The sequence below is a fragment of the Cryptomeria japonica genome, chromosome 4 (assembly GCF_030272615.1).
Source record: "Cryptomeria japonica chromosome 4, Sugi_1.0, whole genome shotgun sequence".
NCBI classification, from domain to species: domain Eukaryota; kingdom Viridiplantae; phylum Streptophyta; class Pinopsida; order Cupressales; family Cupressaceae; genus Cryptomeria; species Cryptomeria japonica.
The window spans coordinates 491,504,603-491,519,500 of record NC_081408.1 but is presented as its reverse complement, the minus strand read 5'-3'; the positions used below and the strand labels follow the sequence as shown (position 1 = coordinate 491,519,500).

The 14,898-nt window shown below is 37.3% G+C and overlaps 1 protein-coding gene across 4 annotated transcripts in view; it reads right to left on the bottom strand.

Moving 5' to 3' along the window:
* Nucleotides 1-14,898, bottom strand: part of LOC131060385 (xanthine dehydrogenase 1) — a 272,861-nt gene that overhangs the window by 161,884 nt on the left and 96,079 nt on the right. For all 4 annotated transcript variants that reach the window (XM_057993589.2, XM_059219902.1, XM_057993588.2 and 1 more), the window contains 2 exons: nt 7,104-7,346; nt 6,255-6,569 (listed from right to left, as the gene is read on the bottom strand). In XM_057993589.2, the coding sequence (XP_057849572.2) occupies nt 6,255-6,569; nt 7,104-7,346 (558 nt within the window). The remainder of the gene's footprint in view (nt 1-6,254; nt 6,570-7,103; nt 7,347-14,898) is intronic.

The following is a 14,898-nucleotide window of genomic DNA, read 5'->3' as shown; positions in this document are numbered from 1 at the left end:
TTTTCCTTTGACCTAGGCGATACTTCTAGCAAATTTTCAAAGGTTTTAATGCAGATTTGAATTTTATAGTGAAGTTCACCATTTGTCCCAGGGCATACCATGTCTGTGGCTGCATTGGGAAGTGTGCAATATATGTTAGGTGAGATTTGCTGCTTGTTAGGGGTTTGGGTTTTGGTGTCTCCTCTCTAGCCTTCTTCAGCATTTGATTTCAAGCCTATCCGTCGAGTTTTGGAAGAGTCATGAGCATTTTAATAAGTTTTTTATGTTGTTGGTCTATATTTTCAGTTTGTCGGTTAAGTATATCAGATTCAATGTTTGGAGTTTTGGGGGTTGTTTCTTTGGTGGAGAATCTCTTTGAAACTTGAGAATAACATTGGAAATCATTTGCAACTGTTGGATAGCAATACCTCTTGATTTGCAATTCATGTTATTTATTGTAATGCTAATTAGTAGTACTAATAGCAACTTCATTATGAATTGTTCCTTAATGCCTACTGAATAAGTGGAAGAGGTTGGCTTCCTCGCCTATCTCTATTTCATATTGTACTCTAGTCCTCCCGCTGAATATGTGGTTGAGTGATAGTTTGGTTATAGAGGCTAACTACGCCACCTATCTCTATTTTATATTGTACTCCTGTCCTCCCGCTGAATAAGTGGTTGAGTGATAGTTTTGTTATTCCTAGTCCTCCCGCTGAAAAGTGGTTGAGTGATTGTCATTTGCTTAATTCAGTCCTCCTGCCGAACATGTGGTTAAGTGATTGCTTTACTTTCAGAATTTCCTTTCAATGCAAGTTTTTGATTATCCTAACCTTAACGGGTGAATCTTGTTGTGTTAAAAATCAAAAAAAAAAAGTAAGGGGGACACCTCAGGTTCAATTGATCTAGCATACAGGTTGCTAAAGCGATTTCATTCCAAATATCCTGAGAACAAGAAAAGAACAATAGTTGTTAGTGCCTAGTAAGGATTCTATGACACCAAAAGCTCATTATTCATAGTTTCATTTCTTAGATCCTATATTTTACTTTTATAAATGATTGTTGCAAGATTGTCATATTGGTTGATTTGAAAGATCAAATCCATTTCAGTTCTCTATGCTTTTGATTGAGGTAAGCAAGGATTTTGAGAAGGCCTTGACCCTTGTACGAAGTAAGAAAAGATAGGCATAAGCACAACAAGACAACATGGAACTCAAGAGAAACAGATAGACATTAAGCACAATAGGACAACATAAAAAAAAAGAAAAAAGAAAAGATTAGTGGAATTAAGAAAAACAGCCTATTTACAAATCAATCTCTGCCCCAAACTTGATCGTATCATATATCAAGTTTGGAAACTAGCATTAATGTCCATTTTATACTACCAAAAAATTCTATTTCCATCATAATAACAATTTCCCTCCAATCCACACTAATAAATAGGGATAAAAAAGCTGTTCACAAATTGGTAAGTTGATATCTTTTGATCCTCATCCTCAACATACAAATTAGACTGAAAATTTGTGGCAAGTACTTAAATATTGTAGTCGGCATAAAACGCCTATTGTTATACTAGTTATCCGGCAATGTATTAATTATTTGTATTGAGTGGGTTGTCACTCTCAGGTAGTTATGTGTCGGTTGGTTGATAGTTGTGTTCCTCTCGGCAACCATCAAGTCCTCTAAATACATTGTGTACCACCAGGGAAGGTAGGAGGATATAGTCGGATCAATTGTAATCCTTGACCAACCCTCTCTAGTCTTCTTCTCTGTAACAATTTCATGTGCAAATAAAGATATATTTTACTCGTGTCTAAAATGCATTGTTATTTGTATTATTATTTCCTGTATTTAGTTAATCAAATAGAGCAGTAAACATTTGGTGTCATTGCCTTAAAAAAAATCAGGTCAGCTTTGTGTGATTCAAGCCCTTAGATCCAATAAAGGTGAGAAGAGGAAACAGGGTGGTCAAGACCAAGATACTAGGCGATCTTTAAGGATTGTAGAACAAAGAGAACAAAGAAGAAGATTATGAGAAACATTTGATGAAAATCTAGTCGGACAATCAAACAACCCATCCCCACAACCAACGTTGGATGAGGAGTATGAAGCGAGGAATCTTGAACTAACAAACCAATTCCATCGACTATCCATCTTAGGATAACCAAGATTTGGAGGATCCGAACTGTTGACCTCGGCTGGAAAGAGCACAGGGATGAGCCAAAGCCTGGAAGTACTCGGAGTGTTGGGGACGCTGGAGGTGGACCTGTAGAGGATGCGCATGTGGCCGAGAGTGCAAGGAGAGCACCGAAACGTAGCGATTGAAATAGTTCACCCAAGTCTGACACACAAAGGAGTACACAGGTGAGAAAGATGCTGACTCCTCCAAGTCCGAATGTGCAGAAACTATTGAAGTTCATTGCAAGACTTGCATAACAATATGGGAGGTGAATGGTCAAGACGACCATGGTTGAAGGCATTTCCCGCCACACTACAGGGAATTGCCATCGACTGGTATACAAACCTGGCGAATCAACATGAGGCGACATTGAACAAACTAAAGCAAGCATTTCAAGAAGAGATTAAACTACAGAGAGATGACAATGAAATTGTTGCCAAAATCTGCAATACCAAACAAGGGAAGCATGAGAGCATATGGGCATACAATCGTAGGCTCAAGGAGTTGCTAAGTAAGATGGAGAACCAACCAGCTGACTGGTTGAAGAAGAGGTGGTTCATTGAGGGATTGATCACCTCACTGCACAAGAAGATGAAAGTATTGGCTTCGTCCTCATATATCAATGCTTACAATCGGGCGACGGACATCGAGAGTGAAAACAAAACATCCTCCTAAGGGAAGAGGAGACTGACAATGATGAGAGCACCAAAGGTAGCAGTGATGAAGAATTCAAAACGATTCAAGCCCTTCACCAAGATATGTTGAGAATGATGAAAGAATTGAAGGCCAAATTGAGGGGCATACGAAAGGTAATTGTCCTAAAAAGATGTTTTGTGAGATTTATTAGGTGATGGATCATTCAATAAAGGAGTGTCCATATAATTTGAAGACTAGAAGTACGCAAGTACTCTTCACACAGAGAGAGTCTAGCCCATTGAAACCACAAAATATATCACCAAGCAGTTATGGAAATCAACAGGGGCAAAATCAAATACAGTACAAATCCAAAGAATGTCCTATCATACAGTGCCAACAATGTAGTGAATGAAGACACTTTGCAAGAGACTATTAGAATAAGAAAGACAACATACAATTATTGTGCAAATGGTGTGGACCGGGGAATCATGAAGACACCGACTACCCAAAGCAAAAGGGTATTAATATGCTGGATGTGGCAGAAAAGATTGGGCAATTCTGGCAATCACAAGAGCACAGACAAAGAAGGCAGTGTACTCGAACCTTTGTACGAATCAACATGAGGCGACATTGAACAAACTAAAGCAAGCATTTCAAGAAGAGATTAAACTACAGAGAGATGACAATGAAATTGTTGCCAAAATCTGCAATACCAAACAAGAGAAGCATGAGAGCATATGGGCATACAATCGTAGGCTCAAGGAGTTGCTAAGTAAGATGGAGAACCAACCAGCTGACTGGTTGAAGAAGAGGTGGTTCATTGAGGGATTGATCACCTCACTGCACAAGAAGATGAAAGTATTGGCTTCGTCCTCATATATCAATGCTTACAATCGGGCGACGGACATCGAGAGTGAAAACAAAACATCCTCCTAAGGGAAGAGGAGACTGACAATGATGAGAGCACCAAAGGTAGCAGTGATGAAGAATTCAAAACGATTCAAGCCCTTCACCGAGATATGTTGAGAATGATGAAAGAATTGAAGGCCAAATTGAGGGGCATACGAAAGGTAATTGTCCTAAAAAGATGTTTTGTGAGATTTATTAGGTGATGGATCATTCAATAAAGGAGTGTCCATATAATTTGAAGACTAGAAGTACGCAAGTACTCTTCACACAGAGAGAGTCTAGCCCATTGAAACCACAAAATATATCACCAAGCAGTTATGGAAATCAACAGGGGCAAAATCAAATACAGTACAAATCCAAAGAATGTCCTATCATACAGTGCCAACAATGTAGTGAATGAAGACACTTTGCAAGAGACTATTAGAATAAGAAAGACAACATACAATTATTGTGCAAATGGTGTGGACCGGGGAATCATGAAGACACCGACGACACAAAGCAAAAGGGTATTAATATGCTGGATGTGGCAGAAAAGATTGGGCAATTCTGGCAATCACAAGAGCACAGACAAAGAAGGCAGTGTACTCGAACCTTTGTACGAATCAACATGAGGCGACATTGAACAAACTAAAGCAAGCATTTCAAGAAGAGATTAAACTACAGAGAGATGACAATGAAATTGTTGCCAAAATCTGCAATACCAAACAAGGGAAGCATGAGAGCATATGGGCATACAATCGTAGGCTCAAGGAGTTGCTAAGTAAGATGGAGAACCAACCAGCTGACTGGTTGAAGAAGAGGTGGTTCATTGAGGGATTGATCACCTCACTGCACAAGAAGATGAAAGTATTGGCTTCGTCCTCATATATCAATGCTTACAATCGGGCGACGGACATCGAGAGTGAAAACAAAACATCCTCCTAAGGGAAGAGGAGACTGACAATGATGAGAGCACCAAAGGTAGCAGTGATGAAGAATTCAAAACGATTCAAGCCCTTCACCGAGATATGTTGAGAATGATGAAAGAATTGAAGGCCAAATTGAGGGGCATACGAAAGGTAATTGTCCTAAAAAGATGTTTTGTGAGATTTATTAGGTGATGGATCATTCAATAAAGGAGTGTCCATATAATTTGAAGACTAGAAGTACGCAAGTACTCTTCACACAGAGAGAGTCTAGCCCATTGAAACCACAAATATATCACCAAGCAGTTATGGAAATCAACAGGGGCAAAATCAAATACAGTACAAATCCAAAGAATGTCCTATCATACAGTGCCAACAATGTAGTGAATGAAGACACTTTGCAAGAGACTATTAGAATAAGAAAGACAACATACAATTATTGTGCAAATGGTGTGGACCGGGGAATCATGAAGACACCGACTACCCAAAGCAAAAGGGTATTAATATGCTGGATGTGGCAGAAAAGATTGGGCAATTCTGGCAATCACAAGAGCACAGACAAAGAAGGCAGTGTACTCGAACCTTTGTACAGAGAAGGAACAACTTCGAGAAGCCAAAGCAGAAGTAGAACAAGTGTTGGTGAGGGAATGAATAACTTCCAATGGAAATGCAAGTATGTCATTGTAGGAGTTAGAGAAGAACATATTATTTTGCTGCTAATCTTTAGTTTGAGCAGTACAATTTCATCTAGCCACATAAATATTTTATAATTAGAAAGCAAATATGAAAAGGTATCATGTGGTTTGAGACATGCCATGCCATTCTCGACATTTAAATTTTTGATTTATAATTTCACCCCAAGTGCCTATGCAACTATTGGCCAATAATGCGTGTTGAAACAAATTCTGTTTCAAAAATCTAGATTTCTCTTGGCAAATCCATAAAGTGGCAAGCCATCGGCAATGAAATTTTAATTTATAATATTAGAAAAAAAGAAATAAAATGAAAAAGGTTTCTTAAAGCTGATTTTTTTAGAGATTATACATCATCTAACTGGCAATACACATTGCCAAACACTTATCCATTTTTATATCCAAATTTGGAAATCCTTAACGTCAAATTGTTTAGGAATCCTCCTACACAATCTTAAGCATTGGCCTAGATTGAATGCAAAAGATTTTGTTAAATAATACCAAACAAGACCCCAAGAGACAAGAATTAGCCCAAGATAATGCTTTCAAATTTCATATAATGTTGTTCATATTTCTCCCCACAATATTGTTATTGTAGTAAATATATTTTTATGGAAACACCCAGCAAGAATAGAATATTTTGTCAAGTATTTCGAGTATAGCATAACATCAAATGTCAATATTTGTATTTTTTTGTAAGATTATGGACATACTTGTGTAGAAGAAATCATGTGAATATCAAAGATTAATGCAAAAAGTCCTCAAGACAACAAGACTTAGCTTGAGATAATGCTTTAATATAATACTATTCATATTTCTTTTCCCCTAACAATTATTATTGTAGGCAAGATATTTTTATTGAAATGTGGAAGAAGGCGGCAATTTTTCAAAAGTATTTCAAGAATATCAAAGCAACAAATATTAATATTTTAATTTTTTGTAAGAGTATGAACATACTTGTGTAGAAGAAACCATGTGAACTTCATTACCACCATCAGCTGTCCATATCAATGTGCTGTTTGGCTCCAAGTAAAAGTGCTCTTGACCCCCAATTTGTACTTCTCCCTCTACTATTTTTTGGCATACTCCAGAATTAAAACACTCACTAACATCACCCTTCTGAAGGATCTTTTCAGTATTGGGATGAAAACTACCAACTTTAAGGGCATCCTTTATACATAGGACTGCTGGCAATTCCTCATACTCAACGTGTACTTTTTGGGATGCTGTCTTTGCATTTTCATGTGTATCAGCAACAACAATACCAATGACCTGAAATACAAAATAGATTGCACTAAGGTAAGGGCCAAATAGCTAAGAACTCTTGCCATTTTACTAAATATCCACACAATCGCTAAAAGAGGGGAAGTTCAAAAAATAGAAACTATATGAAGTGAAGTATATGATTCTATTTAGAAGTAATGCAAACATAATATTTTGTTCACTAAACACAGCTATACGGCACCAAGAAAACTCCCTTGACGCAATGGAGATAATAAATTGTTCCAAGTCAATAGATTTATTATTACCAATGCTTGCTGTATAGAAATATCTAGTTCATGATAATTGCAGGAATGGTACTAGCAAAAGACCTGGCAATAGTAGGAAGATTCTCTAAGTCACCAAAAAGAATGCATCACAAGTAATGTCACAAATACCCTAAAAACATTCAAATTCAAACACAAGGACCTACCCTCATATATCAGATAATGAAATTTAAGGGGTGCCTTTGATCTTGCAAAAGATTTCAAAGCATTTATATCCCTGATAAATAAGTTCAGTTATAAAAAGCCTAAGACATCCCACCTGACCCACACAAGTCACGAATTTTGATGCGAACAGCTCCTCATCATTTATGACAGCTCCAATATCATTCCCTCCAGGCACATCCTTTGATTTGAAAAACCCTTCAAAACCAGGAACTAATTTGGCTGCTGAGTCATCAATAAAACAAATTCGTGCATGTGGCTTCTTACTCAATACCAGGGCCGCATGTAAACCATTATATGGCATTGGTACATCATCAGCATATTCTGCTTCACCAGTCACCTGGAAACATTTGTTCAAGTTATCCTTATTAAATGTAATGTATGCTCACATAATTCAGTTTCTAAAACGTGTGTTTATTAGATACTCACAAAGAAGATATAAATAAATTTGTGTAACAAGTACTTGCAAAACTCATAGCATAAATATCATTACGATTTATGACATCACAGTGCAAATACAACAAGGAAGACATGAAATAAGACCATACCAGCCATTTTGTAGAGGCTACATCCTAAGTTTACACAAAATTGTATCCCAAGTCATGGAGATGAAATTAGAATTGAACATAAAATTTTGTATCTGAGAAAAAGCCAAGCAGATCTGTAAAAGAGAACAAGGTGGCATTTTGTACTGGGAAAAGACATGTTGAGATGTGATGCAAAAAAGAGAGCTTAGAACTTGATAGTAAGAAGTCATATGTAATTTCATGCTCTGCCATGAACTTAGGTAAAACAAAGATATTCAAATTCTCTCTCTATCTTTTTCTCCAGTATATGGATCAAGAGAGTGTTCTGAAACATTGGTCAATATTTGTTACACAAATTTTCCCAGAAGCCTGTTTTCCACTATTTATGGACTGAAAAATTTATGTCCCTAACTCAAACATCATTTACCTAATATCCAAAGAATTTTCCATGAGATTTCAATTTAAACTTTGATACCAAAAGTTCTTCAAAGATAAAGACAACCCTCAAGCTATTCAAAATTTCTTGTATTAATCCAAGAATTATATATTTCAATTTTCAATTATCTTTCATCAACTTCTATTTGAAATAAAATATATCAGATAGCTAGCTTTCCAAGATGTCATTCTTTATTTAAAAAACCTATACCCTCCAATCTGATACCTAATGTCATGTCCACTTTTTTGAATTACAGAAATAGTTTAAAAAGTTAATTTGAGTTGCCTGAAAAGTAACTTTAATTTTATTACAAAAATACAACTTTTATTTTTATTATTAAGTTATAAAGTTCCTAAAAGTAATATTATGGTGTTTATAAAAAGAGGGACTAAGTTGATGTAGCTAGACCAAGGAGCAAAATGAAATATTAAAATTGAAAGAAAAAAAATTCTAGACTTCTTCTAGTGGGCTAAAACTAGCAAACGAGAGATTATAAAAGGAATCAGGCTTGAAGAAAAGCATCCATTGTTTTGTTGCTAAAAACCCATATCTTGAAGATTGAGCATCTAGAGTTTATTTGACCAAAGGACGAAAACCCTATTGGTAATGAAATCAAATGACAAAAACCTTCTTGGTGTCTAGATTAAATTTGGGGATGAAAACACTCTTGTAATAACTCGGCCAAAAATATTTTAGGGTTTATAAATTTTTGGTCTAAACATTTGACCTGAAATTAGCCAAAAACCAAGAATTTACCCTTTTTGCATTTAAGAACTTGCAATTGCTCCTCCCTGATTTATATTTGCATCTCGGCACACAGCTATTGTTGCCTAAGATGTCACTACTACTAGTGTCATGAGAAAACTCTTATTCCATTTGAGGTTCTATATTTCTTCTAGTTCATGCTCATAGCATCTACTACACAAGGATGCAAGAAATTTAAAATGGAAAAAATAAGACATGAATTGTTTACTTTTGTAGGCTTATCAAAAAGCTTCTTGTCTTTTATCCATCCATCCATGAATTACTTTCTTTGACATGTTGGTTAAGGGTGCTACTATATGTGGAAATCCCTCAACAGACTTTTGGTCATTGCTACAAAAACTAAGGAGTCTTCAAGACTCTGGATGTAGTAGAAACGCCCAAACCACAAAAATTTGAATCTCCTTATTCCCCTGCATGCTTTGAGCCATAATGACACAGCTCTAATATAGAATCTTGGTGATGCTCACGTTTAGATTCCTTCACAAATTATAGCCTGCTGCTCTAGAATTCCAAAGATCAGATTTAGGTATTTGATATTTCACGTGATTCTTCCATACTTTGCCACACATCAAACCATCATCAAAAATTACCAAAACAAATTGCCTTAACCAATTAGAATACTTGTCCCATCCTGAAGCAGAAAGCAACTACTGCTTTAACCATATTGAATGACATGATCCAGAACTTAATGTGAACCATGAGGCATTTAAATAATCTCATTCAGATATTCCTTGCAAACACAAACCTAACGGTGGCCTATTCTCAAATCAATCATTGAGAAATAAGGGGTGATAATGGCTTACTTAGCATCAAATTCTAATTTCATGGCATTTTGAAATCCTCCAATAATGATCCTATGGACACATTACTAAATACTATACCATGTGTTGGTAATAAATTTTGTACACTTGGGAAAATATACAAAATTGTAGTTTCAACCACAGCACATGAGTAAAACTCTCCTAATTAAGGGAAGGCTCCCCCTATCTAACTACAAATTTGAAAATAAAATAGGATGGGACAGGAATCTTTCTTCTTCTTTCAAGAAAGACAATATCATTTTCTCTTCACAGAAAAGGATAGCAATTGAATATAAACAGTAGTAACCACTTCAAATGAAATGAGAGAAAGAAAATAAAGTTTCCTGAAAACGCAAAGACTTCCGTCACTTCCTTCGGGACGGGATGACAATATCAAGCTCAAAGAGATTATATGAAGTCCTATCTACCCTTTTATATACTAATGCTATAAAGGACAAGTTATAACAGCTCAAAGACTGGAATTTCTTATTCTTTTCTTCTTAAAACAATGAGAAGTAGTGTAAGCTCAAAGATACAGCTATTTCCCACAAAATCTAGTACTAAATTCTCCTAAGAACAAGTGAAAGCACAAAGACTTGCAGCTTCTCTCAACAAAATATTTATTTTAATCTATATTAACCTCAACTACTTGCAGCACAAAGACTGCAAATTAGATGTGATTAAGCTCTTTAAGGAACACTTGCAAGAAAGATAATATAGAACACAAACTCAAGTATGTAGCACAAAGACTCAAAGCTTGAGCAATTTTCTTCTATTCCTTTCAATTCTTGAATTTACACATGAAAGCTCAAAGACTTCTTTGCTGTAAATTTGGCAGAGTTTTTGCTTGCTTTCCAAAAGATAAAAATTACAATAGACCCCTCAAGTATTTATAGAAGAGGAGTCAAGAGAAAAAGGTGGGAGGATTCTAACTAACTTGAGAGATTCTCTCAACCACCAAGACTTATTCAATAACTAACTAAGACTTATTCCAACTACAGTCCTAATTGGACACAACTTGTAGTTGTCTTACATGTAATTACAAAAGTGCAAGTAATGTGTTAACTTGCTTTTTACAAAAATACTTTTACATGTAACTTGTCAAAACAAAATTACAACTAAAGATTACAAAAGTGGAAAAATACAAACAAGTGTTGAAAAACACTTAAGTTGCATTACGTGAAGACACGAATCCTTTAAACTTCTGGATGCTCATTTGTAGTTCCTCGAGATTCGGTTCATGGGTGTTCTTGGCAACAGCCATGGTCTTCACAATAGTGTCGTGACACTGGAGGAGCGCAGAGCTGTTTTTATCTAGGATGGACTGGATTTCATGCAAAAAGACTTGGTGTTTCATCAACATTTGAATTGAAGCGGCCGATTATTGTTCGCTCCTCCATTCATTATGAATCCTCATCTGTAAATCAGCAAGAACTTCTTCTGGAATCAGCTCTCCATCCTGACTTAATATGTTGCAAGAGGCCCTTTCACAATGTGAGACAATATCTCGGAAAACTTCACTCCAGAATCTCTTTGCATCACCGATCTCCTCAATGAGGGATTTAAGAACAAGGGCCTTGTTTTCCAAAAGCTCTTCAAATTCCAAGTACATGACCCTGGAAGAGATGATAGCATGCTCTTGTAAAACACTCAGCTGTTGTTGGGGCATGGTACGCCAGATTGTCAAACTTTCTTCAACACTTTCCAGTATTAGAAGTCTGATCCAGTTTCTCCTCAATGGTTTCCAACTTAGACATCATCTGAAAAATATCTTTCATTACCTGTGCACATAGATCATGAAGCTAATCAACCTAGGAATCCAGTGCATGTACCTTCTGAGCAGCCCTTTCCACTCCACGAATTGATTCTTGGGAACCAGAAGAACCTATGGAGTTACTCCCTTCAGCAACGGGTTTTGTGATTTTATCAACGGCTGCCATAAGTTGTCGGTTTTCCTCTTCTAGCTAGTCCTTCTTTGCTAGAAGTTCATCACACCTTTGTACTAGTGAAGCTACAGAAAACTGAGCATCATGTTTAATGACCTCATGTGTTTGTTTGCCCAACTCTATCCTTGTAACCTTATAATCAGCAGCTAACATTTCTTCAAGTGGCTTATCTGCAATAGGTTCCACAATTTCAGCTACCTTCATCTTGTTGTTGTCAACAGTTACTCTGGAGATAGTCTTGGCCTTATTAACAACTTTGGATATAGACTATTTCAGTTGTTGATAATCAAAGGCATCAGGTGAGATTTCTTGCTTCTTCCTTTTTGGAGTAAAAGAGCTGAGTCGTGGAGGCAAAGTCATCAACTCCCCTCCAATAGCAGTTGTAGGCAAAGGAGAAGCAGTTTCTATTTGAATCACCGTGGTCGTCCTGGGAGGAATATTTGTTTGGACAGCGACCACGGTTTGCTCAGTTACCAATGGGCATGAAGATTGCCTCATAAACTCTTCGAAATCAGAAGTGGAAGTATCCATTTCTGACAACTGGATGCAAGTAGGAATATCCACAGGAACTTCCAACGCCCTTTTGTTGATGATCAGGAGGTGGCTCGTATGCTGAAATGGGAATAGCATTCTCAGGAGACTCATCCACAAACAAATCAGGAGGAGAAAGGGGCGTCTCAATGGAAACTGGGGGAATGATCTCATGAGGCGAGTCTGAAACTAGAGACTTGGGAGCATCATCAGATTGCTGCCCTTCTTCTGGATTATCTAGATCGATCACCTGAACATGAAATCGTGACTTTTCCTTCCCACGAACTATCGTTTCCTCAGGAGGAAGCACTACTACTCGACTAACTCGCAACTTGATCCTTGTGCCCGAAGATGATGCACCTTCCTTGTTGTCAACCTGAATCTCAGACTTACATCCAAGAGGTCCCGTAGAATCATCTTCTTTTCCAACCTTGATTTTTATAATTCTAACAGCATTACTTTTCAGCCATGCGTTGGCGTTCGCCAAGATAGGTTGAAATCTCTCAAGGATGGATATGCACTCTTTGTGTGACCATTGGATTAAAGGAAGTGGAGCTTCTTCAACCCTCCGTGAAATATACTCAGGATCAAGTACGTGTCCATCGTCAATCATCCCTTGTGGGATGTCTACCAAGTTCAAATCAACAATTTGCTCAACAGTGAGCTTGCAGTAATCCATCTTCAGAACTTTGGCCTCTGTGCAGAGATCTATCCAGATATCCTCAATTCGATGCACATGCACAAAGTATTTCTTGATCTTCTCCTTCATACCCCTGTAATCAAAATCAGCTCTAGGTTTAAACCTTTTGAGCTTGATTTCCTGCATTTCAGTCTCTGTGGCCTTAGCTTTCACAGATGTGACAAGGGAATACCGGGCAATTTTCAATGGGTTTGTGGTAGAAATCCCCATTCCAACCTTGTGTTTAGCAGACTGAAAAGTGTGGACAGCCATGATCTGTCTTCCCAACTCCATAAGAATGATCCTGTCAGTCGGGTATCTAGGAAGCATATATGGCTGAGCACCATAGCATTCAATTCTCATATAGGTGAAAGTGGGGAACTGTAGAAACAAACATCCATATTTGCACACCCTTTCCCATGCCTCATGTGATACTCTTTTGTTCCTCGGAATTCTGTCAAACTGACACATAAAGTAACCGAAGAATGCATCTTGGACTCTTCTAAAATGCAGTCTACTAGGTCTCAAAGGCAACTGATACTAATATTCCCAAACTGGTATAAGTGAGCGATCACCCTTGGTAGAAAGACCTGGAAAGTGTCTAAGTGATGCTGCCAAGTATACCAAATATGAGTTCATGTAGAAAGTCATGGTGGAAGGGATTGCTGCAAGTTGTTCGCACAAGGCATCGCTGATGACTTCTCCCCATGATATATGATGTGATTGCCTTATGAACATGATGAACTGGTACATCCATGGCTCAAAGACATTAGAATACTCGAGGCCCATTATCCTATTGAGAAGGGTTATGGTGTCTCCTATCTCCCATTTGAAATCACAGTGGTACAACTTAGCCCACCTTGAGAAGGAAGCTCGTGGCTCTTGGATCCACCTGTTGATATGCCGCTTACAATCTTTTTCCCTTTTCACATAGTAATCAGCTGCACTTTCTTTGGAGATTTCCATGTAAACAGGTGCGGGAGGTATTCTGAAAACCTTCTCGATCGTATCTACATCAAGACGAATTATTGCCTCACCATCATCATTTTTTATGACTCTTGTCTCCTTGTCAAAATTATGGGTGCAGGCGAGAACAAATTCAGGTTCTAGGGCAGCCACTGGGAAAGAAGATGCATGATGGATATGGCTGTCCAACAGCCGCTGCATGTTGTTATCTTGTGGGTCTTCCACCCTCTTGACAAACTCTGACATATCCACGTGCCCTATTTCCGTGTCTCTGATACGATCCAAAGGGGAAGAAACTTGGGAACGTGCCACCTCATTTTGATACTTATCATACTTGTACTTCATCTTTTTTGGAACCGGAGATGATGGCAAATCTGACATTGATTGGAAACCTGGAATACTTGAATCAAACTGAAAATGCCTCTCCAAAAGACGATCAATCTTTGAATGAAGAAGACAATCCAATAAATAGAAACAATCCGCAATGCTAAACCCTCATCACGTTTTTACAAAAATGCTACAAACTGAAAAATGTGGCAGCAAATCCAAATTTGGAGGGCCAAAATGCCAAAGAGAGAACATGCCAAAGAGATCCAAAACAAAACGCCTAAGGAGTAGATGGAAACACAGCATCAAATCCTTCCAATACACAGCCAAAGGAGGGTCACATGGTAAAAATGTGGCATCAAATGCATCTTAAATGGATCATTAAATGATTGAAAACTTCTCCCAACTTCAACACCTTGGTAAAAGAAGTAAAAACGATTTGGGAGTTTGCTGATTTGAAAAGAAAATATCCTCCAAAATGCAGATTCAAAGGACCACGTGGTAAACCGTTTTTAGCAAACAATGAGGGTAAATCATCACCAAACAGCAGCAACGTGTTCTTCAATCCACATAAATCGCCTTGCTATAAAATCGCCTTCTTACTCCTTGAATTTCTCCACAAAAAATTAGGTAGAATTTGTGGAAAAATTGACCAGGGGGAAGAAAATCGGGTTTTTTGGAAGAAAATACAATTTTAATTCATGTATTCACATGTCATAGAGGAAATCGGGTTTATTTTCCATATAACAAATTTTAATTGTCACTTTTCCCTCAACAAAGAAAAAATCCGGATTTTTTGACAAAATAGTAAGTTTAAAATGTCAAAAATGCACTTTACAAGCAAAATCAGGTTTTTGGAGAGAAAGTGCAAGTTTAAAATTGTCACTTTTTCAATTACAAGGCAAAATCGGGTTT